Raw genomic sequence first — 25273 nt, 5'->3', positions numbered from 1 at the left:
TTTAATTAAACTATTTGGTTTATTTATTATTGTCTTCTATTATTTTAGTAGCATTTAATGTTCTACTTTTTCATTTGAAAACATAAAAAGGAACCGATAATTATACATTAAAAAATACACTAAGCTTAATTCATAGTATTTTATATAAAAACATTTACAGGTCTTACAAAGTATATTCAAATAACTAAACACAATTTTATTTTACAATCATGTTAAACCGAAGTAATAAATAAACAGTTTTATTTTTCATTTGAAATTTTTTTTAAAACTAATCGCATTTTAACTACTCGTATATTGTATTGAATAAGTCTTAAGAAGTATTCAAATAAATGAACTTTCATTTTACAATTACATCAAAACAAAAAATAATTTTACCATTGTATTTGAATAAGAATTAAATAAAATTCAAAAAAATAAATAAACAATTTTACTTAAGTAAACGGGAAACACGACTGCAATTTGTTTCAAAGACATAACATCAAATTAAAGTACATAATACCAGATCATTAATGTTAACTTAGCTGAGCAAATTTATGCTTTTAAAAAGACATGAATGCTTGGGTGCCATCCCCCAAAGTAAACGGTGCCCTACCCCCTTCAATTATGAAAACTTCAAGAAAAATACAACAAAAAAATCTCCCCTATCTCCCTTAAAATTTCAAGGGCAGTTATTTATAATTATAGCCATTGAAAAGCTATCATTATTATGAGACTATGATTCCGCCCCCCCCCCTTCAGTGGGCACGAAAAATTACACAGGAATTCAACTTGAAAAACGTTAATTAAAGAATGAATTATACAACATCATGAATACTGTATGTTGTACATCAAAAAAATGTATTCAATATCTAAGCAGCCTTTTTTTTTTCTTGGAATTTGGCTACTTTTCCATTTTCAGCTTTTTCTGCTGCTAATCATTCTTGTGTGTGTGTGGGGGGGGGGGGGGCTTTAATAGTTCATCATTTTTTGCTTTTGAAAAATTATTTTAAAAGCATTAAATTGTTGACAAAGTAACCTTTTTCGAAAAACTTTCCATAGAATGACCATTTTAGCAACTTTCTTCAATACTTAAAACCTCATATATGTTAAATTTAGATCAACATTTTGTTGAGTATGCGCTTTTAGGAATTCAGTGTGACAGTTTTGTGACAGGGGGAAGGGAGGGGATAACAATAAGTGTGACATCACGCGTTCTTTATAACAATATACTCATGTCGAACAGCGTTACATGTAACAAGGGGGTGGGGATTTGTTCAAAATTTTGTAACATCCTTTATGGACAGCCCCTTAATTCAATTTATGTTACAGTTTCAGAGTTCCTGAAAGCTTATTAACAGAAAACATAAGGAGCTCAAAAAATATATAATTCAAGACATTTTGTCCTTTTTAAGCATAACAAACAAGCATAGAGCATTTGGCAAAAACACGTTGCCTATCCACTGCTGAAAAGTAATCTTTTGCAAGCCCAGAAATTATGAATACAGTTAACTCAACCACAATTTGTGCATAAATATCATAAAACTTAAAGACAACAGAAGGAAAAAAACATATATATATTTTTAATTTACGCACAGAACCAGCTTGTTTGAATAACATTGCAGTGGCGTAGTTGGGGGGAAATGTTTGAGTATCGAACCCACGACCTCCACCGTTCAAAGCTAATCTTCTACCTCAGCACTATGGAAGCCCATCAGGCATGTTTTTTGATCAAAATAACACATGCTAGCGTATGAAACAAGTACTAAAATACTCGATACTTAAAACCTCATGTATGTTAAATTTCGATCGACATTTTGCTGAGAATGCTCTTTTAGGAATTCAGTATGACAGTTTTGTGACAGGCGGAAGGGAGGGGATAACAAGAAGTGTGACATCACGCGTTGTTTATAACAATATGCTCATGTTGAACAGTGTTACATGTAACAAAGGGGGAGGGGATTTGGACACGACCTCCGGCGTTCAAAGCTAATCTTCTAGCTCTGAACAACGGAAGTCCATCAAAAAATGTTTTTTGATCAAAATAATGCATACGAAAATGTAAGATTAGTTCAGTTAAAAGCCTGTTTCAATAAACTTGTTTACATATTAACTGAATATCAACACCAAGTTACGTTGCTTCTGATAGCAACAAGTATATTTGCAGAAATTTTTGACATATGTATATTGTCAGCTTGGAAAATCCATTTCGAATAAATGCGTGTACAAAGTTGAAAAAATAAAGAAATAAAATGTTGTAAGTTAACCGTTTCAAATATTAAAGCAGTATGTTGAAATAACAAATTACAGACAAAGATATTAGAAAGGAAACTGACAATTGTTTGTGTAATGGAGGAAAAGTTAAGTGACCTTAATTGCATGAACTCAAATGCATAAAATGTAAATTTGTTTATCTGAGAAAAGTACTTACCTCTTCGAACTTTAAAATTTATTCCATGAGGCGCCCAATTTTTTTCTTCGCATGCAGGTTGTTCAGAAGCGGAAATCGCTGACTCACTTTCACTCAGCAAACACTTACAAGACATATACATATTTTTTAATTGCCTCTACATTCCGGGACATGAAAAGGATGAGATAAATCCAACAATATTGTATTCAAAAATGTGCATCCGAAGTTACATATTTCCTATTTCATCTACTTCAACCAGAGCAAGCAGCACTACTATTTGCTGGTAAACGGCACTGCTTTCAAAGTTTCGCGCCAAGTTCATAGATTGACGACTGGTGGCGCAACAAAGCGGGAGGGGGGGGGGGGGGTAGGGCGAAATAATACAAACTACAGAACAGGTAGAAAAAAAGTAAAAATAATAGTGGTAAATGTGTTACAGCTGAGAGAGATGTTCAGGAATTCAACAAATATTAACAAATAATGAAGACGATGAGCAGCTTTTTTTGCAAGTTGAAGCAAATAGAAAGGCTGTACCTGCCCAGACAATGAAACAATCTGTTGTTAAAAGCCTCTCAAACTAAAAATGCAACAAAACTTTAAATGTTAATTAATTTTTCAAACATTGAAAATATGTAAATAAAAATTTAATGTGTTCAAATAATTTGGTTTCAGTTGAACATTCCTAAAAAAAATCTAGCATAATTGGATAAAAACACTCAAAATTTTGCAAAACTTGAATATTATTTCATCAATGAGCACCATCTTTTAATGTGAGGAGAAGCTTGAAATTTTGGATCTATATCAGGATGGGTTAATGTAAAAAAATTAGAGGATGTCTTGATTTCAGAACAAAAATTTTTTTTCACTATTGGTGTGTGAACCACACTACCAGAAAATTTGTTTTTTGTGTATGCAGGCAGAGGCTGAAAACTTCGTTTCAGATAGATAAGGTATTTCGAACGGAAACCGATGTAAGGTAAGTTTTCTTATCCTTAACAGATACAGATAGGGGACAAAATAATATGAACACCTATGAAAAAGTATGCCGTGTTTCACACCTATAGTACAGCCACGCCACCTGCAACAGAAGTCTGCCACCTGGTGAGCGTGAAGAGGAACCTATTAGTGTCTCAACAGCAGTCACAAATGTTGCGTGCTTGGTTCTAAATTTCTGTAATAAGTTGAGATGTCAGACCTTACAGAGTTTCAAAGAGGAATGATTGTTGGGGTGCGTTTAAGTGGAGCATCGGTTACGGAAACAGCAAAGCTTTTGGGGTGTGCAAGAGGTACGGTGTCAGAGGTTATGACAACATACACGAAAGAAGGTAAGACGACGTCTTCAAAGCACCACAGTGGCCGAAAGTCAAAGCTTGCTGATAGGGATAGAAGAGCTTTGAAGCGTATAGTAGCTTGAAAGCGCAAGCAATTCTTATCCGAAATAACATCTGAAATGAACAGCCATCTCCAGGACCCCGTTTCAACAAAAACTGTCAAAAGGGAACTTCATGCTGCGAACATTTATGGCAGACTGGCAATTCGAAAACCCTTGGTGACAGCAACTCATGCTTTCAAGCGACGCCAATGGTGCAGAGACCACAAAGTTTAGTCCCCACAGATGTGGCAACAGGTAATATGGTCAGATGAATCATCATTTACCCTATTTCAGACTACCGGGCGCGTTTATGTCTGGCGAACGTCATCAGAAGCCTTTAATCCTGAATGCCTCTTGCCGACTGTGAAGCATGGGGGTGGCTCAATTATGGTATGGGGAGCGATATCTTGGCGTGGTCTTGGGCCACTTGTTATTCTGCATGGGTGTGTCAAATCTAATCACTATCTGAGCATTCTAGAGGATCATGTCCATCGGTTTGTCCAGACTGTATTACCTGGAGAGCGACCGCTCTTTCAAGACGACAACGCCCCCATACACACTGCCATATGTGTACAAGAATGGTTCGAAGAGCATGACAGTGAAGTTGAACATCTCGCCTGGCCGCCTCAGTCTCCGGACTTAAATATTATTGAACATTTATGGGGATATTTAGAGTCCAAACTTCGTTCCCGATTTCCACCTCCATCTGGACTTTCGGAATTAGAGACCATTCTGCAGGAGGAATGGTTTAATATTACTTTAAATGTTGTCCATGACCTTTATGCATCTATCCCCCATCGCATTCAATCTGTTCTTCAATCAAAAGGTGGTCCAACCCCCTATTAATAAAGATTTTTCCTTATTTCACAGGTGTTCATATTATTTTGTCCCCCATCTGTACGATTGGCAACCCCAAAACCCCAAAACAAACATCTATTTAAAAACAGATAAACTCGAAAATTCATTTAATGCTTTATACTCCGGCGCACTAGTTGAATTGTGCTTCGTAGAGATGGTTTTCTAGCAGAAAATTTATTTAAGAGAGAAAAACAGTATTTTTCTTCCTTTTCAACATTCTGTTGTTTTCTTTTAGGCAGTGAATACAGAGCTCAGTTTTATTTTTTATGTTGTGGTTTTATCTCTTGTAACAATTGTGGTAACTTTTTCCTTGCATGGAAATGGCGTCTTTGTTCAGTTTACCAAAAATTTCAGTAGGATAAGCAGATCTTTTTAGGCGCGCAAAACATGGAAAACTGTTTTTGATTATGATGTTTTTTGTTCCAGTTAAAAAAGCTTTAGTTCGTCAATCGTCAGGCAGTTCATACAATATCCCAAAAATTTTTCCTGCAGAAAACCAGTGTATTTTTGTATGGAAAAGTAGTTATTTGTGTTAACTGTTTCAACCTGCTGCCACAAGCCTTGTCTAGGGGTCACAGAAGTCTGGCTGTGATGGGGAGGTCTCGGGTACCAATCCCGGTTTGGGAACAGGAATAGAATAAAACCAATGAAAAATTTTAAATGTACGAGTAAGCTCGTAGAGACATCATCTGCAAGGTTTTAAAATGAACGAAGTCGCCCACATGAACAAGTTCAGTGTCAGGGGTGGATACAGACTACAACTTAGGGTGGGGGGGGAGGTCATGTTGAGGAATAATCCCCCCTCCTAAATGAACCTTCAGTTTTGGGTACGAAAAATTTCTGAAATTACTTGGGTTTCCATAAAAAGCACCAAATCCATCAGGAATAAGGCACTTAATGACCTAATGGGCATAAAAGTTACAATTAATTTTATAAGCAAAGAAAAGAAGTAGTACTTAAAATATTTTCTTTTAGAAATAACAAAGCAATTGAAAAAACTACTGAAATCGTTTGCATTAAATTCAAAAAAAGTGTTTCAACACACTGTGGATGGACACTATTGTTGACAGTAAGTGTGGAGGGGGGGAGTCATGACCCTCCCCTTGTATCTTGCACCTGTTCAGTATACGGGTCAAAAGTATGAACGATCTTCTGATGAACGGATCTTTGAAAACAATGACATTGCCCATCTATACACTAAAGAATTACATCATGCAAATGTGACTAGATGACATTGTTTGAATTAAATACCACTAGGGACGAGCTAACATACCTGACAAACATGCACACCCTGGGTACACTTGTTACATTTTCCTTGCATGAGCGGGTTTGTATGGTTTTCCTCAAGCCACTTACATAAAAGCATCATGCTTCAGCAAAATAATCTAATGCAAGCTTGTACAAGCAGGGTAGGTGTTAGCAAGTGCGGTAAAAATTAACTCATTATACTGTGTTGGCTGGTCACAATGGACCTGATGATCAGTATCTGCTAATCACAAAGACAATAGAATTAGAAACATTAAGGCACCACGAAGTGAAATCAATAAACAATTTGAACTGCTAAACAAAATTTTCTTTTACATTTTTAAGCTATATTATGATATTTTCTGGTGAGTGGGGAGGGGGGGGGACCTTGATACAAATTTGGGGGAATCAGGGTTTTAATAAAAACCTCGTTACTTTATTACTTCTGCTTACAGTTCTGAAGAAAAGAGACCAAAGTCTAAAAAACTAATAATGAAGAAACTCTCAAGGCTTATAAAAATGTTATTTATAATAAAAGCTTTACACAATAAAATTAAAAACTCATTGTTGCAAACGTTTCTTATGTGCTTCAAAATATTTTTTACGAAAGGATAAAGCAGCATCAGGTACATGGGCTTTTTCTGACTCATTCATCTAAAAAGAAATATTAGAATGAATAAATGCAATGCATGAATTATTCTTATCAAAAACGAAAGCACTTAAAATTAATTTTCACCTTTATGGCAACTTCAACACAAAATGGATGGGAATAGCTACTGATTTTATTCAGCAGTCATTGAAATAGAACACTTATCTTTCGGACTACTTCCAATTCATAATGTTTTACAAAAAAAAAAAAAAGCATTTAGCATATCTTTGAGTCATTATTGCCCTACTTTTAGCTACTCCACTTCTATTTTATTATGGTTTAGCATTTATTGGCATAAAACGAACAAAAATGCATTGTACAGTTATCAAAAATTAAGAAATAACTTTTTAAACCGTTTAAAATGGATTATTAACCTGGCTCAAAATTAGATGAATACTCAGAATAACTTTGAGCCAGCCACAAGAGAAATGTGTTAAAAAATAAAATCTTCACTAACAATAAAGCTGAAAGTCTGGATTTCTGGATATCTAGATGTCTGGATCATGCATAGAGCCTAGACCATTCGGCCGATTTTCATGAAATTCCGCACAAAATTTGTAGCATGTTGCTGTGCACCTCGAAGAAATTTTTTAAAAATTCGATTTTGTTTTTTTTTTCTATTCCAATTTAAAGAACATTTTACCAAGCAAATTATCATAACATGGATGAGTAAATTACCATAACATGGACGAGCAAATTACCATAACATGAACAAGCAAATTAACATAGCAAATTGTCAAGAAATTCATCATCCATTACTTGTAAATATACAGGGGAACCAAATGATTTTTTAATCTTCTACTATGGGCAAAGCTGTGAGGTACACTAGTGTATTTATATAAAAATAAAATAGTTTTACAACTTTAAATCAAAAATCTATGACTTAAACACATTTAAAAACTTACCACTTTTGTTTCATAGCATTACAAGTTTTAATATCACTAAGTCCAATATTGGAACCCCAAACTTTCTCTATTTTTTTTACTTTTAAATGACAAATATTGTTAACAATTTGCAACCACTTGCAGAAAACATAGTACTTATCTAATTCCTTACACTTTCTCATGCCACCTGTTACGCATAATGGTATCCAAACATAATTCCAACCAGCGAGAATCCCAGCAAGTCAAAATACGGACACGGGCAAAATCCCAATAAGGCCTAGTGGCCCCTTAACATACTCCCAGAGCTGCTTACGGAGTGCCATCGTAATGACTAAGGGTCTGCTGATATAGAAGTCATTTCTCTATAATTGGTGGTGGGATACATTTAGTGTTAAATTTATGCTGACCACTTTTAATGCCAAACTAGGTAGGAACATAAGAGATTTTAATTTCTTCTTTCAATTGAGATTAGGGGAAACATTACTTTCTTTTCCTCCCTTCCAGGGGCGGACTGGCCTATCGGTTCTTAGACTGGTGCACCCCTGTAAAGCGTTCAAAGGTCATCAAAGATAGCACACTATTAAGTTTTTCAGGGTTTAATTTCAGTGACGACAAATTTGAAGCGAAAACCTTAGAACTTTCCTCATTCCCTTAGTGTCACCTCACCAGCTTTTAAAACATAATTTAACCATGGAAAACATAAACATAATGTACAATAGTTTTTTAACATAATAAAAACATAAATTTTGGGAATTTCCAAAAAGTTAAAACATAACTTTTTGAATTAAAAAATTGTTTTTAAATGTTGAACATATTTTTGTGTGATCCATGCCCCCCTTTTACATTTTGATGGGGGGGGGGGGGAGACCATTATCCTATACCCTTCAAGTGCACCCTCCAGAAAGTGAAGGTTGTTGCCGTAATAAGGGACCAAGTCCGTTCCTGCTCCCTTCTCTCATGTTTTATTTTTCTCTGGTGATCATGAAATTAAATTTTATAATGACATGTAAATTTATAAAAAGTAGATACTTATTTTTTTTAAAAAATTATGATCGTCAGTAGTCTTTTTATAACAATTAAAGACTTCAAGATTAGTTCAAATTTAGATTCTGTCCAAATTTTGACCTTGTCAGGGTTTTGGACACACAGGATTTTGTCTGTCGGGATTATGACACAGATCCATGTATAATATTAGCATTTTGCTGTTATTGCACAGCTATTTTTTAGCACCAATTGTAGCTTATGATACTTTTTTCATTTTCCACTAAATTAGTGCACCGAATGTGGTCAACTTAAAAAGGTTTCACTGTATTAAGTAAAAATACAAAGCTATTGGTATAAAAATTAAATTTCTTTTGTATGGAGTGGCATATCGCAACACTCGCAGATCATATGCCTCTGCCAATTACTTAAAACTTTTCTCTTCCTTAGTATACCAAAATATGGTTTCACAGAGATGGATAAAGAAAAAAACAGTAATTTGGCACAAACATAAGCCATTACATCCGAGTTCATAATGCCAGTAAATCAAGAGTCGAGAGAGAGAGAGAGAGAGAGAGTAGAGATTGTCTACATTTTCAAAACTTCATACGATTAGGATTTTCTTTAACTTCATGTTACTGTTTAAAAAGTTGCCGCATAAAAATCAGAAAAACTTATTAATTAGTCTTATACATACATTTTCCTTGATTTTCTGCATGGTGATAAGGTAACGTGATGAATGACCAGTTAAAGCTTGCTTGCAGAAACCTTTCAGCTCTAAGCATGGGTGATAAGGCAATTTGGTTTTGTCAAAACTGCAATAAAAAGATAAGCTTTAGAACTTTGTAGTAAAAACTGTATATAAAGTACAAACAGTTACAAATAACAATTCCAGGTTCTTGAATTATTTTTGAAGCAGAATATAGCAGAACTTTTGAGCAATTAGGCTCAAGTGGAAATTTTCAATTCCTGTTTTATGAGTCACTTGGCAAAAATCATGTACGCTTGGTGTGAAATGCTCAACACTTGATGAGCATTTTCGAGCAAATTTGGATTCAACTTTAGATGAACAAGACAGGCTGATTTTAGATCATTTAGGAACTAAAAAGTCCCGTTTCATGGGCTAGAAAATACGGTACATTAGAGATCAGTTTTCATTGGAATAGAACATTAATTACACAGGAATTTGCAATCAATATTATCAAATTATAAGCAGCTTCATATTGCATTGATAAATATTATTTTAACTTTCAGCAACTGAAATAAAAAATCAAATATTTACTCTTCATTAAAAGATGGCATCCAATATACTAATCGACCATTAAGCCTTAAGTAGACTGAACTAAAATCCAGTAGATCTTCAATGATGTCTTGAAGAGAATATGACACTTTGGATGGAATGTGGCTGTTGGCTCTGAAATACAAAATGCAATGAAATAAAAGTTATTTCAAGAGTTTGGGCATAGGAGTAGCGCTTTTATGATTCTAGGTAAAGGAACTTGTAATATTCTAAGCGAATGATTTACTTCTAAGGGAAGAAAAAGGCATTTGCACTTCTATTCATTTTAGTTAGCTTAAAGTAATTAAATATTTTTCTCCTTTAATTTTTCCTTAGTTAAAACCAACGCCCCCATAATACTAAATGCCTATCACTTCTTTGCTTTCAACATAGAGCAAAAGTGAACTTGATTTTGGTCGAAACAAAAGGACCAGTCAATGTTGATACAGAGGCCACTGCCATCTATTGGAGATAGCTGACCAATATTGAAGAAATTAATAATTGGTTAGTTTCTAAATTTAAACTTGAAAATTAACTAATTGACAATTTGATTTGAACTGTTTGGATCCATCGCCATAGCAATGCCATCATTGGATTGCTGCTAGGTAGCCTTGTCTTCCGTACTGGAAATCAACGCAGGCGTTGGCGGAAATTCACTTTTTGAGGCAAATGTAAAAACCATTTAGTATTACTGAGATGTTGATTCAAACACCCACACAAAAGAATATTTAAGGTATAATAAAAAGAAATACCCATCATTTTGTAGGTTACTTGAAATTGAGTCTCGTCATATTAACAGCAGCAAAATTACTTAATTTATTTATTTATTTTTTTTTTGAAATTTACTAGTAAGATTTAACACCTTACTTACAGATCAAAAATAATTACTTCAGAAAAATGTTTACAGTAAAAAATCATATTGTGAATTATACATTTATTTTATGATTTCAGCAACTAGTTTAAAGGTAATAAATAGTCTTTCTCACTACAAATTGGGTAACTCAAAATGCACATAAGAAAGTGATCCCAGTATTTTTCCAGAAAGCTAAATAATATGCCAGTGAAAGGTGATGAAAAGTATAGATTTCCCCATACACATGAAAGTTATTTCATTTTGAACAAAGTTTTGCACGCTATAAACAAATCACTTTCCTGAGGTCTTATCAATTCTCTTTTCTTATTGATTCTGATTGACAAATAAAGAGCTCTCAACAGTATCTCTGAATGACATTAATGATGATGAATGACAATAATATAAATAGAGAAAATAACTAGTAATATATTTTGAATGCAATTTCTTTCCTTAAAATATAACTTACAAATGATCTGGAATTTTATAATCTTTTTCTGTTCCTATCCTCTCAGTAGGCTCTCGAATTCCATAGGGAGCTAGTAAAAGAGATAAAACAACATTTTCAATTTTTTTTAAAATAACCTTAAAAATGCTTTAAAAACAGGATTAGAATTTTTAAAATAATGCAAAATTTCTTCGGAAAAGGTATATTTCCACTCAAAGTTCAAAAATATTCCCCCCCCCTGCTAATAAAAGTTCAAAGAACTCTGAGGGAAATTACAGGAATGTATCTTAATTATATGATTTTAAAGAATTTTTTAAATAGAGCAGTCTCTGAGACCTGATGTCTCCTGTTACGTCCTACTTTTTCACCTCCCCTGTTACAGGTTAAGATAACACTGAATCAACAAGAAAATGTCCATGTGAATTAGCAGCAAATGTTATGAGAAAATAACTTACGATCAGTAATAATAGCATCAAAAAGAGAGGTAACTCGCCATAAAGGAAGAGCAAAATCAGAAACAATAACATCTAGATATTGAGATTCTAAGCCATATTGTTTCATGTTGGACAAAATGCTTTCATCTGGTGCACGGCGTTTTTGATTTAACCTTGAAGGCTTTGCTGCAAAAAAAGAAATACATCTCAAAACATTTAATACACATTCATCAAGTAATTTTTCATCTAAAATAGCTTACTCAAGAACTAAACAGGGGAAAAAACTATTTTTTTCAGGCTATACTAATGCAGATAACTTAACAGAATGTTAAGAAGACATTTTGAATCAAAGAATTGGCACTTAATTGATTTTTTGTTTGCTCACAAAATATTTATAGAAAAAAAAGCTTTCTAGAAGTAACAGAAAAACAATATTCATTTTAAAAACAAGTTTAACAGCTTGTGTTGTTCACCATCAGGTTTATATCATTATTGTTGTTGATTTGAAGTGTTTTTATTTAGGAAAGTTCTGATTGAAATAATTTTGTTTTTCATATCAGAGGTTTTAAAAGGGAAAATTAAGTTGCTTCTATGTACAATTCTTGACTATAACTGCTTTTTAAAAATATTGTTTAAAGCTCTCTGCTGTGGGCAGGTTAACGGCAAAATCTGCAGAAATGATTTTTTGAGATATTTGAAGAAATGTGTGTTGGATTCAATACTAATAATAGGAAAATATTGGAATTAGACGTTTTTTCGCGCTTTTTTTAAAAGCAGAAACCAAATGAGCAAGCTTGTCCAGTAACGCTGATGTACAATAGATGACAAAAATGAAAAAAAAAAAAAAAAAGAAAGAAAGAAAGAAAGAAAGATGAAAAAACTTGCAGTTACTATCCTTTACCTGCGCCCGGCAGATCTATCGTAAACATTAAAAATTAGCGAATTTTTCAGGATTATAAATGCAAATACAAATACAAATACAAAAGTGACGACCAGCAACAGGCTCTGGGCCCAGCTAGATTGGTCCTAGTCAATTTACAATCCCCAGTGAAGATCAATGGCCCTCTTAAAACTATCTACTCCCTTGCTCATTACCACCTCTTCCGGTAAGCTGTTCCAAGGTTCCACTACACTGCTAAAATAATATTTTTTCCTAATATCTATGTTAGCCTGAGATTTAAATAGCTTAAAACAATGACCCCTTGCCCTGTTTTCAATGGTAAACTTCAGCCCCGTAACATCTTTCATTTTAATAAATTTAATGCATGTGTTTCAAAGTAAATAGTTAATCTAAAACACGCCTAACCTGGTAGCATTGTAATCTTGTAACTTTCACAATGCAACCAGGTTAGCTTTGCCCCAACTGTAATCATTGTTGCTGTAAAAGTTTTTTAGTTAAAATAATTGCTTACCTTTTAACGTTTTATTTTATTTGGACATTCTTTGGTCAATTGTATGTTTTTCCGAAACAAATGAATCCCAATTGAAAGTTGCTAACCAAAATCATGGACCAACATGGATTTGAAAACTAAAGTGTAGCAAATATTCTAATACTAGGTGTAACATATTTTTCAAAAAGAAAACATCTCTCTCTCTCTCTATTTTTCCTTGGATCAATGTTTGATATTTTTTATTTAAAATCAGTAATCAATTCGTCATGTAAATAATTTTTATTTATAAAAAGTACACTGACAAATTTCTTTCATTTAATTGCAATTGAAGCTTTACTGATGATAAAGCTCCACGAAGAATTTATGTATGAGGGTTGATCCAAAAGTAAGGTTCCCATCAATTTTACAAATATACAGAAAGTACTGTCTATTCTCATTGAAATTTACATTGTTGTAAAGAAAAAACATTTCTCTATTTTTATACATAATCGCCATCTTTTTCTGTGCATTATTGTCGACGGGGCCCTAACTTCTGTATTGAGTGTCACAGAATTCCAAAGACAACCTGTTGAGGAAGCGTCACTGCAATCAAGAACGGAGTGGTTTGTTGACTGTCATGTCCCACTCTCCTTGCAATCTGGAGCTGGAGTCTAGTGATTGCCACTTGTTTTCTACTCGTTAGTTTAAGGAACACTTTGATGGTCAACATTTCCTGAGCGACGAGGGAGTCAAAAAAGGGGTGAAATACTTTTTCAGAAGGTTGGAAGTGGAATTCTGTTACACTCTATAGAGAAGTTAGAGCACCGTCGACAATAATGCACAGAAAAAGATGGCAATCGTGTATGAAAATAGAGAAATGATTTTTCTTTCCAATGACATAAATTTCAATGAGAATAGACAGTGCTGTATATTTGTAAAATTGATGGAAACCTTACTTTAGGATCAAACCTCGTAGAAAACGCATGTGACTATAAATATTTTTATTTACTTGAGACTCCATAATTTAGTGGCAGAAAAATATTCAAGTTAAACTAAATGTTTAAAATAATAAATTATACAGAGAAATAAATAGGAAACAAAAATGAGGTTTGATAACTGAGTCAGAAGAAAGCGTTTATAACATTTTTTTATATGCGTAATAAATCTTCTGCATATATTGTAACAAGCGGTACCGGCTTGACTTTGCCCGTAGTAGAAAATTAAAAGGTTATTTGGTTTGCCTGTACATTTACAAGTAACATTTATAATATGTTAAGTTTAAAAAAAAAAAATTCTCAAGATCTCTTCATATCGTTGACAGTTTTGAAAACTCAGCAGGTAGATTAACAGAAACCAGCAGAAGCTTTACAAATATTTTAAAAGAGGAAGGAAATTCCTTGCTTAAAGCACAAAATAAGACGTTTTTCCAAAACTGAGCACTACAGAAAGAATGTAGTAATTTACTGAACATAATTCCATAAAAACTAAGAAAATAAGTGAACGACTTTTTCTTAACAGATAAACTATTTTGATTTAAATCCTTTTTAACAAAAAAAAAAAAAGAATTATGATCGCAAAAATTAGCATGTTTTTAAAAATGTTTAAAACACAATTAAAAAAAGAAAGTAGTGAAAATATCAAAGGTAGTAAAAGACGTAACCATGGTAGCATGCAGAAGTTAATTTCAGCATCGAAATTAATTTCCATTTACCTTTCATTTTTGATTACATTTTCAAGCTTAATCATTTAGAATCGTTTGGCTTGCTTAAGGTAAGCCATGGATTTTGTTTTTTTTTAAAGGATTCCTACAGCTCTCTTAATGCTCATAGAAACTTCGAACAAGCTTCGTCTTACGCAGAAAATTCTAAGCTTTCAAATGACCTAAAACGTAAAAATGTGAATGAAATATTTCTTCCCTATATTATCAAGTTTATGTGAAAAATGGGCTTAAAATCGGAATAAAAAAGGAACAAAACTGAATTTTAATCCGCCAAACAGTCTAGGAGCTATGATCACAGAGATCTAGAAATCCAGACTTCTAGACTTTCAGTTTTATTATCAGTAAAGATCAACAGCAGGAAAAGGTTGATTTATGACAGAGTCAATGAAACTTTTTTTATGAGTAAAGTAATACATACCTCTTCCATGTAACATCAGGTAATCAATGTCAGTCCCAAAGCAACAGCCCCCAAAATGTGCTGCAGCAACAAGTAAACCACCTGAAATTATTACATTAAACTTAACTATGCACTAATACATAATACATGTGCTAAAATCACAAGCATACAGAAGAAGCTTATCCCTCCTGCCATTGCAATCAATAAGCTCCAATAATAGAAGATTTAAGTTTCCTATTTAGATTATAGACTTAACACTTTAAATGCCACACTTCATTTCCCTGCCGTCAATTATTTGTTCGTTCAAATATATGTCATTTGAGGCAGTGAGAAGCAAAGGGATGTAAGTGGCAAAATTAAAAATTTGGAGATAACCAGTACAAATAGTAGGTGAACCTCTCCTCCTGTCTTGGGGCAAGAGATGGTGCTAATAGCCATGGTGATGCTGATATACAGCCTGAATTTGAAAAAAAAAATCAATAAAAGCCTACCTACAACCTTATCTTTAAACGTGTTTTACTCAAAACTTGAAAACGTCCACTTACATCGCTTTGCTTCTCACTGCTTAAAAAAAAGTGGCAGAAGAAAAAGAAGTCCTAAACGTATAGCTTCATTCCAAATTTTGAAAATAAGTACACAAAACCACAAATAACTTGTGCTTGATCACATTAAATAATAAATGTAACTACTACAAAAATATAGTTTTATAAGGCATATAATGTGAGGCATTTAGTTTCAAAATCTCACCTATGACTTTTCAAAAGTTTTTTTTTTTTTTTTCATAATTTGACCTTAGGTGATACTATTATGCTAAAGTGATTTAAAGCTCAATCAGATCAAAAGTTGCTGCAAAAATCATTTTCATTTCAAACCCCGCTTAATCCACAAAGTCATTGAGAAGCAAATGGATGTAAGCAGACATTTTCAAGTTTTGAGTAAAATGCGTTAAAAGTTCTGATCCTAGGTGGACTTTCATTGAATTTATTTTTTTCTAAATTATGCTGTATAGCAGCACCTACCACAGCTACGAGTACCATCTCTTGCACTGAAACAGAGTATAGGTTCACCTACCACTTGCAACTTACCTGGTTATCTCCAAATTTTTAATTTTAGCACTTACATCCTTTTGCTTCTCACTGCCTCAAATGTTTTTTGTCTTCCCTATCCTGTAAAAGTAACACAGATTTATTAAACTGGTTTTGACTCTAAATGCCACATATTTAAATTACATAAAACACTAAGAACTTGACCAAAAATATTGTAATTTTTTCTGATATTAATTACTATATAAATCCCAGTTCCTAATATTAAATTCTTATCTAGCCTTAATGAAAAAGTGATACAGGTCATAACACTCATGAAGTACAAAAAAAACATGACCAGTGAGAGTGCCAGCAGGAACAAAATTGAGAAACGCCTAGTGAGATACCTTTAAACTAGTTTTGTAAAGAAATAAATAAGTCTTCACATTTTGCTATGAACTACCAAACACACCTACACAGCAAAGTCTGCACAAAAAAGACAAATTTTAACTAAATTATTTTAATAAAATTAATATGCACTAAAACAAAAAGACTTTAATAGATAAAATAATAAAAATACCTTTCATATACAGTAGATCCTTGTTTAACGCGGGTTTATTATACGTGGTTTCGATTACACAGGGTTTAAGATTTGACACCTTTATTTTATTTTACATGGATGAGTTTCGGTTTTACGCGGATGCGGCTATGCAAACACATAAAATTTTCCCCCTTTTCAAAATCCAAACTCCTAAAGATTAGAATTACGCATAATCAACTGTATTTGGCGTGCTAATAATCAAGCTTGGGCCACTGAAGATATTTTACGCGTTTGGTTCCATAGCTCTTTCCAGAAGTAAAAAAGTTATTAAACTCACTGAAAGAAGAGCTTTTAGGAGTGACAAAGGGGGACAAAACCAACTAGGATACCGACATTGGTGACGCACAACCAAAAGCGTTCACATTGAAAATTTTGAGCCATTTCTAGACAATAGAAATGATTTTTCTGATTCGCTAGTGAAGGACGATTCTATCACGGAAATGACGTAAGTAATCATGGATGCGTTAATGCTCTGCAAAGAATTACAGAGAAAAATTCTTAATGACTGCCAAAAGACTATCATAGCAAGCTCATCTTTATAAACAGAACACGAAATTAATTTATGTTTTCTTAATGCATGTTGGGCATAAACGTCAATATAAGTACACATTAAACTTATCATACAATTAGTTATCACTAGAATGAAGTATTTTGTTATCTATGGAACCAAACCCCTATTTTAACACTAGTATTAGGTCTCAATTCACACGACATTTCCGTGGAACGTAACCCCCGCGTAAAACGAGGGTCTACTGTATTATTAAAGTAAAATTTGGTAGTCTACTTGCTATCTTAAGGCCACAATACTGCCGTGCTAAGGGCAAAAGTCTTATCTGCATCTGAGTTCAAAGTGAGAAATTGCCATTCAAAGTTTTGCTCCTCTATGCATTTGATTCAGATGCAACTTTTTCAGAATTAAAAAAAAATCTTATTCACAAATGACCATGAAACATTGTATTAAGGTAAAATATGTGGCAAAGAATCACCTGGTGACCATAATTCAATTTCGATAAAAAGTGCGATACGACTTTTGTGCTTAGCATGGCAGAATACAGTAAAACCTCGCTATAACGATATTTTGGGGACCAAAGAAATATATTGTTGTAGAGGGATATATTGTTATATCGAGGGCCTATATATTTTGATAATACAATAGGTTTTTTTATTCAAATATTATAGTATATGCATTACCTAGGTGTAAATGTTTTCATATATAGTATATTTGTAATACATTTAGTGGCAAGGTGTTAATTATGATTAAATATTACTATCAATTGAAATAAATTCCGAAAATAAGCTCGTAAACATACCTCAAATCCGTTTTTATTGAAAAAAATCCAATATTTTTGTTTGTTTGGCCGCTTTTTTGACTGTTAAGTCAACCAACAAGGTATACATTGAGTCCAAAGCACGAAAATGATCCTCGTTTGTGGATGGAAGACTTGAAAAAAATGTCCGCAGAGATTTGACTGATTGAAGTACTTCCTGGGTCGACAATAAGGATTGTGATGGACTCGTATTATCATCATCTTCTTCATCCTCATTGTCTTCTTCTCCACTATGTTCCATCTCACCAGTAATTTCAGAGAGAATTTCTTCATCAGTAACTCCTGCGAAAACAGTAAGATCGTCATCCGCTGTCAAATAATCCTCCACGTTCACTCCATATTTTTTTGCCCGTTTTTTCCTTGAGTTGGGACACAGATGTTTGGAGATTCAAAACTATTTCCTGATCATATAAAATATCACAGTCTGAGGAATTTTCATCACAATCAGATAACATTTTATCTTCTAAGACACCTAAACCGGCCTTTTTCCAACAATTCAGAATGGTTTTCTCTGTTACTGCCCACCAACTTCCAGCAATAAAGTCACAAGCGTCCTTAACATTTACAGCTTTAACAGGGTCTTCCACTTTATTTTAATCCCCAGAAGTATCGGAGTTCTACCAAACATTTCCTATAGTATCCTTTAAAACATTTAATTATGCCCATGTCGAGTGGCTGCAATACGGAAGTGCAATTGGCCGGGGGGAAAAAAACAATTTCAACGCATTGTAGTTTTGGAATTGAGGTGTGAGCGGAGCAATTATGAATCAACAATGCAATTTTTTTCTTCCTCTTCTTCATTTTCTTATCTAACTTCAGCAACCATTCAGAAAAAAATTTAGACGTCATCCAAGCCTTTTTATTGGCTTTATATTCCACAGGAAGACTTCTCACATTCTTGAAGCACCTTGGCTTCAAAGATTTGCCGATAACAAGAGGTTGAATTTTATGTGTTCCTGTACTATTGGCACATAAAAGAATCTAGGGATTAGGTGCTTAGTCAATCTTTGTTTTGATTTCTTTCCCGCCGTGACACTTTTCACCCTTAAACGCCAATGTTCTATCAGGGAGGAGTTGAAAAAACAGCCCAGCTTCATCAGCGTTATAAATGTCTTCTGGTGCATACTTTTGAAGAACATCTTTCATCTTCTCTTGTCTCCAGGCATTTGCCTCATTCATCAGAGCAGATTTTTTCTCTCTGTGAATTTCCTGGAAATGATTCCGTGGCGATCCAGAAAACGCATTAGCCAACCATTGCTAGCTTTAAAAGTTTCGTTCCCTAGCATTGCTGCATATTTCCGTCATTGTGCACATAACAAGGGTCCATTTATTGGGATATTTGTTGCCCTCATCTCTTGAAACCACTTCAGGACTGCAGCATCAATGTTCTCATTAGTCGCGACTTTTAGTCGTTTTCGCTTGGGATTAACTGAATTTGATCTCACAGCATCTTCAATATGTTTCCTCTTCTTGAGGAACGTTGCAACTGTAGATTGAGATAATCCATATTTCTTAGCTGCATCAACCTGCTTCATTCCATCATCAATATCGCTGATGACGTTGAGTTCATCTTGAAATGAAATTTGCTTTCTCTCTGCCATCTTAGGGAAAAATACACTAGTGAATAAAATCAAATCTTTTGTTTTTGTCGATCATGTGACAGTGATGACGTAATCAGATGGGAATGTTACACCTTTTCGGATCATCTTCATTTACCACTCAATCAAAAAAAAAAAAAAAAAATGAACAGTTTCTGTTTTTTTTACTTGGCAAGCATTTTTAGATGTTTAGTTTCCCTCTCCATGTGCATGTTTTCTTTTCCCAAAAAAGAAAAAACACTGTGGTTTAAAGAAAATACAAGAACAATCTCAGTGGGGGAGGGGGAGGAAGGACGGTTTCAGCTCTTTATTCCTTTGGTCTAGACGTCTTTTGATACAAGGGCGCCTTTTCTTTTTGTTCATATGTGTTGCAAAAGAAATTTATAGGATTGTACTGCTTTTATTTATTTTGGAAGGTGCATTTTTGTTTTGACTTGTGAAAATAAACTATCTCCAGCGCGACGCCATTTTGGAAACGCATTATTTAAAATGTAGCGCGAAACTTAGAGCTAACCATTTTTAAAGAAAAAATAAAGTTTTAAGTTTTTTTTTTTTTTTTGAAAATAGGAGGGGTTATTTTCAGGATTTTACTGTACTTGAAAACCAAATTTTCCTCATAAAGAGGGGTTGAAAACTTAAAAAAACATTGCTTTACAGGGGTTTATTGCTGTAGAGAATATCGCAATATTGAGAGGAGGATAACATTAATTCCTATGCGAGTTCACCGGGACCACGAAATATTATCGTTGTAGAGGGATTTATCGTTGTATCGGATAGCGTTGTAGCAAGGTTTTACATATGATTGTTGTTTATTTATTATTTTTTAAATAGGCAAATTTATTATTAATTTCAGCACAGCTCAATTTTTTGTGACTTATTTTTAACCCCTGACACACAAAGGAAAGGGGTTATAAGTTTGACGTATCTGTGTGTCTGTCTGTGGCACTGTAACGCCTAAATCGAAGGTCTGATTTTGAAAAAAAAAATTTGTTCGAAAGGAGAGTTGACCGAGAATGTTCTTAGCTAGGTTGTGTCTTTGGATGGCATTAATTAATGAAGATATTAATAAAAATCCTCTAAAAGGCTTTTTGTCAATTTTGTAGTCAAAGTATATTAAAAACTTAAAAATTTACTAAATTAAATTTTTTTTTAAATTTAGAACCAAATAAAAAGTTTTTTTTTTGTCTGATAGAATTTGTTTGGAACTTCCATGTTATATCTTTCAAGTTATAACGTTTTTAAAGAAGATTTTGAATACAGCTAAGCCTTTATTCACCTATTAGTAACCAAATTCATTGGTGGCCGACAAGGAAATTAAAAGCAATGATTTAAAATTTTAATCTGTTGCCAGTTTCTATTTGTTTACAAATAAAATACTTGTAATTGATTTTTAATTGGATAAGGCTTTTAAAAGAATTTTCAATTTTCCCTCTTGTTATCAATGCAATTGCTTCCTAGTGCCTTCCTAAAATTGCAAGAGAAGTCTGTATTTTTTTAAAATTTTCATATACTGTATGTATGATTAAAAAATAGTATGATTCTCAGATCAGAGCAACAGTTCCCTTTCAGCAAAAAAGAAAAGAATCTTAAAACTCTTGTACCTTTTTACAGGTTTGCGACAATAAAAATAACTTTTAAAATCAACAATTCATCAAGAGTTTTCATTCAACATTTAGTTTTGACTTAAAACTAAACTTTTAAAATAATCGAAATTTCCACAGAATTGACTTAATGATACAGTCTAAAAGAAAAGCCATTAATTACTTTTAATCTTATGGGTTCTTTTCTTTTTTTTTTTGAAACCGTATACCATGTAGACTTAGTGTCAATTTTAGTTTGTTTTCCATTTAACAATGCTCTATTAAACTACTTTCTCTATTTAAAGATTTACACATACATCCCCGAACCTCTGTAGCTTTAGAAAAATGCTGTTTTAGGACACATTCTACTAAAGGGCGATTTTTTGGTGGTCCCTTGAAAGTTGTAAACTAGACAATCAACTAAGTTAAATTAATGCCTAATAAGTTTCGATCACAAATTACAGCAAAAGGTGTTTCATTCTACAGAAAAAACAGTAGAAACAACAGTTGGGGCAAACTTAACCTGGCAGCACTGCGAAGGCTACGCAGATCCTAATCAAAGCATTACAATGTGGCCAAGTTAGGTTTGCCCTAACTATTTATTAATGAATACTATAAACAAAACAACCTAAATTAAATTTAAAAATTAAAATGTTAATGACCAAAGGCCCCTATATATATATATATGAGCCGACACATCAGCTTAAGATCAGCCATTTTGGATCGGAGAGCGTGTTTGAGTGGTTGTCTTTTCTGGCGAGTTATCGCATTTGCTGATTAGCTGCGAGCGATTATTAGCAGCATATGACTTGTTTATTAAATAACATATTAATTTTGCCAAATTTTGACCAAACCAGAAACTTTGCTGCGGTAACCCTAGCAGAGCAATAATGAAAAATCCGATCCAAAATGGCAAAAACTTAATCTAATGTGATGCCCTATTTATATAGCTACTCTATAGTGACCTTTCAATAGAAAAAAAACAGAAAGATCAAGGCAAGATAGCAAAACTAATAAAACATACCTGATCCAACAAATGGGTCAAGAACAATGCTTCCTGGTTTAACACATGCCATGTTTGCCATTACTAAAGAGAGTAAGGGATCCATAGAGGTATTTCCTATAAATTTCCGTGTCTTTAAGTTTATTTTTTGACTAACAGTTCGTTGACCATCAGCAATCTATTTATTTTCAAAAAGTAGCAATTACTTCACATATTCAAAATCAAGAAATAGTACATTCTATTCTAGAGAACAACTTTTTAGGCATTTCAATTTCCTTGCAACTGCTTTTGATTTATTTTCGCAGCTTTAGATAAAAAGATTGCATTTTCTATTGAAGTATTAATTTCAAGAAATAAATAAAATAAAAACAGCATTATCATCTTGGAAAAAAACTCAACACACTTTTTTTTATTTTATATCCTAAGTATTTATATTTTTCATAGCTATTCAAAAATAAATGCAAATGTTATGCCATGATATGCAAAAATGCACTACAAAACCTTGTAAAATTTCAAAAACCACACTCCGTGCATACATACAATTTTAAACCCTGGTTAACTGGTAAATGCTATATTTCCCTCCAAAAGGTGCTCGAAAATAAAATGGTGTAACCCAAAAAACGCTGTATACCTCGGTAAGCTGTGATCATACAAATGTCAAACTTTTTGTGTTTGAATTAATTTTCAGTGGAGAAAATTTCCCTACACATAAGCTAGGGGACTTAGGGCCAATATAAAAAGTTAAATTTTGTATTTTTTGACTCATTTTTATTTTGGCGTCAAATATTCAATATCTTAACTCTGCATCTGATTTTGTACACTTTTGCAATTGGAAGTATGCTGTTGGGACTAAAGATTGCGAAAAACGAGGTCTTGCTAAACCGGAACACCCTGTATAATAAGTCTCATATGCCAATACTTTTCTCAGACCGCTTAGTGCGTTGCCTTTTGATCACTTTATTGTTTTTATCAATAAGAACAAATTCTGGATTAAAAAGTTATTAATAACAAAAAGAAGGCTTAAAGGTATAAATTGGGCAATGGTTATAGGTTACAACTAAAATTTGATTTTCAGAACTATTGTTCGTCATTTCATACTCTCAGATCCCTGTGATAAACCCACTGGAACAGCATCATGCCATGCAAACTTCTTTACAAACAAGTGCTTTCTACCATGCAAGAGCAGAAGTGCTTCAATTGGAATTGCGAGATGCAAAGAATAAATTGAATAAGACTAGTAGAGAAAGTTCAAAGCGATTTAAGAAGAGTTCTCTCTTTTTCTGTAGAACTCCAGCGCAAGTAAATGAAAATGAATTTTAGGCTTTTCAAGGCAAAGTTTGAAACATTAGGAAGTTTTCAAAAAATTAGGAATTTAGGAGAATTAGGACAATTTTGACCCCCAATTTATTTAAGGGAATATTCTAGTCTAGAAATTCAAAAAAATTGATTTTTTTTCCCTTCATATTCTTAAAGTTTAGATCTTTAATAATAAGTTTGTATGAGGAGTTATTGAAATTTAAATTATTTTTGAAGTTACAGTTAATTTTGTTAAAATAAACTCTTTTGCTGAAATGAGACTGCAAACTTTTCAAGTGTTTTTCTCGAAACTAGTTTTTTCGATACCATTGACAAGATGTCTCAAGTTCTAATGCAACAATTTACTTGAAATTTGGTACAGACTTTCTTAGTACTATAAAAATTGTCCCCACGTAGGGGTTTTTGTAATTTTTTATTTTATTATTTTTAAAAAAATATCAAAATTCAAAAAAGGAGCCAAAAAAAAAAAAAAAAAAAAATTCTTTTTTTCAAAAGGACACCATTTTGTGAAAAAAAAATTTCATTTTAAATCGGCTATGTCCAGACAATTCTACATCCTTGTTTAATGAGAATTAATCTTTGTTTTTGATCACGTGGAGGATTGGAATCTCGTCAACCAGGAGATCCCCTTTTTTAGAGTCCCTACTTTGCCAGCCTTCACCAACTACAATTTTGAATTTCTTTTTCAACTATTATGTATTTTTATACTTTTAAAAAATCGAAAAAAAGCTGATAAAAATGGATAGTAAAAATAGCAACTGTTTTCTTTTCTATTATGCCCATAAAATCATCTTAAAATCAAGCTTCTAGACTAGAATACCCCCTTAAATAAAAACTATGCAGAAGCAGTATTTTTTCATTGTTTTAAAATATTACTTATATTTAGCTCCAATTTCACCATAAATAATATTGGCAAATAAACAGAATAACAATAACTTACCCATCGACCAAAAAATAAATGATAAGGATCCTCAGGAGCGAAATTTCTGTTTGTTCCATAATATTCCATCAACAAAAAACTGTGATCTGGATCTTTTAATTTAATTGGGCCTTCAAAAGCAAGGAAGGCAAGTTCCTACAAAAGAAAATTAAAAACAACAGGTTTGTTACAAGGATTACTAAGTAAGATACTTCACATTAATCATGACAAATGTAAATGAATTACATTCATTTTCAAAAATGACAATATTCACCATTAACAAATAACATTTTGAAGCAATTACTGGAAGAATAGATACCTTGAAACAATGATTAGATAAGTGGCCTTTGTGGTACCAACATTAGTTCATGCTACATTAAGACAAGACTTCCTCATCATCTTTTCTTTCTTATTTATTTATTTTTTTTTTTCAAAAATAAAATTACTGATGCAAATGATTTGAATGATACAAGAAATTTTAGATAGGTATTACGCACGACTCATGATACAATACATAAGCAAAATTAAAAACAATTTAACGATGGATCTGTCTGGCTAAAAATTAGTGGATATAACTCACTTAATTTTACGTAAATGCACATGTGATTAAAGAAAGAAATGAAGGAAGATACCCTTTATGAGGCTTATTACAGGGATTTGGCAAAGAAAAAAGAGTCATGCTCATGCTCCATCTAACATGAATAGCAATTGATGAATATTAAAACAGTCAACACTTTTATAAATGACCTCCTATTACTCTGACCCCTCCGTTATAATTAACAATTCATAAAATCCCACTTGCTGTTCCCTAAGGTATTTTTAACATCGTTTAGAGCGTCCAAAATGAATCGGTTATTCAAATGTAATGTCCAAACTTACGTTTCAACTTAATTTAATTCTTGACTATCTGTTTGAAAACTAATACAGTTGGACCCCGATTTAACGAAAATCTATTAAACGAATTTTTCTTTTCCCGCGACTAAAATGAAGGCAAAAATCCCTATTTACCGAATACCAAACCCCAAAATAACG

General features: G+C 33.0%; 1 protein-coding gene across 1 annotated transcript in view; it reads right to left on the bottom strand.

Moving 5' to 3' along the window:
* Positions 1–6368: 6368 nt before the first annotated feature.
* Positions 6369–25273, bottom strand: part of LOC129230229 (tRNA (guanine(10)-N2)-methyltransferase homolog) — a 46529-nt gene continuing 27624 nt past the window's right edge. Inside the window, exons 5-12 of the mRNA XM_054864630.1 lie at positions 24263–24397; positions 22027–22183; positions 14895–14975; positions 11408–11572; positions 10974–11043; positions 9658–9789; positions 9073–9190; positions 6369–6515 (exon numbers count right to left, since the gene is read on the bottom strand). Of these exons, the coding sequence (XP_054720605.1) occupies positions 6423–6515; positions 9073–9190; positions 9658–9789; positions 10974–11043; positions 11408–11572; positions 14895–14975; positions 22027–22183; positions 24263–24397 (951 nt within the window). The 3' untranslated portion in view covers positions 6369–6422. The remainder of the gene's footprint in view (positions 6516–9072; positions 9191–9657; positions 9790–10973; positions 11044–11407; positions 11573–14894; positions 14976–22026; positions 22184–24262; positions 24398–25273) is intronic.

Source organism: Uloborus diversus, chromosome 9 (assembly GCF_026930045.1).
Source record: "Uloborus diversus isolate 005 chromosome 9, Udiv.v.3.1, whole genome shotgun sequence".
NCBI lineage: Eukaryota > Metazoa > Arthropoda > Arachnida > Araneae > Uloboridae > Uloborus > Uloborus diversus.
This window is presented reverse-complemented; position numbering and strand designations above follow the sequence as displayed.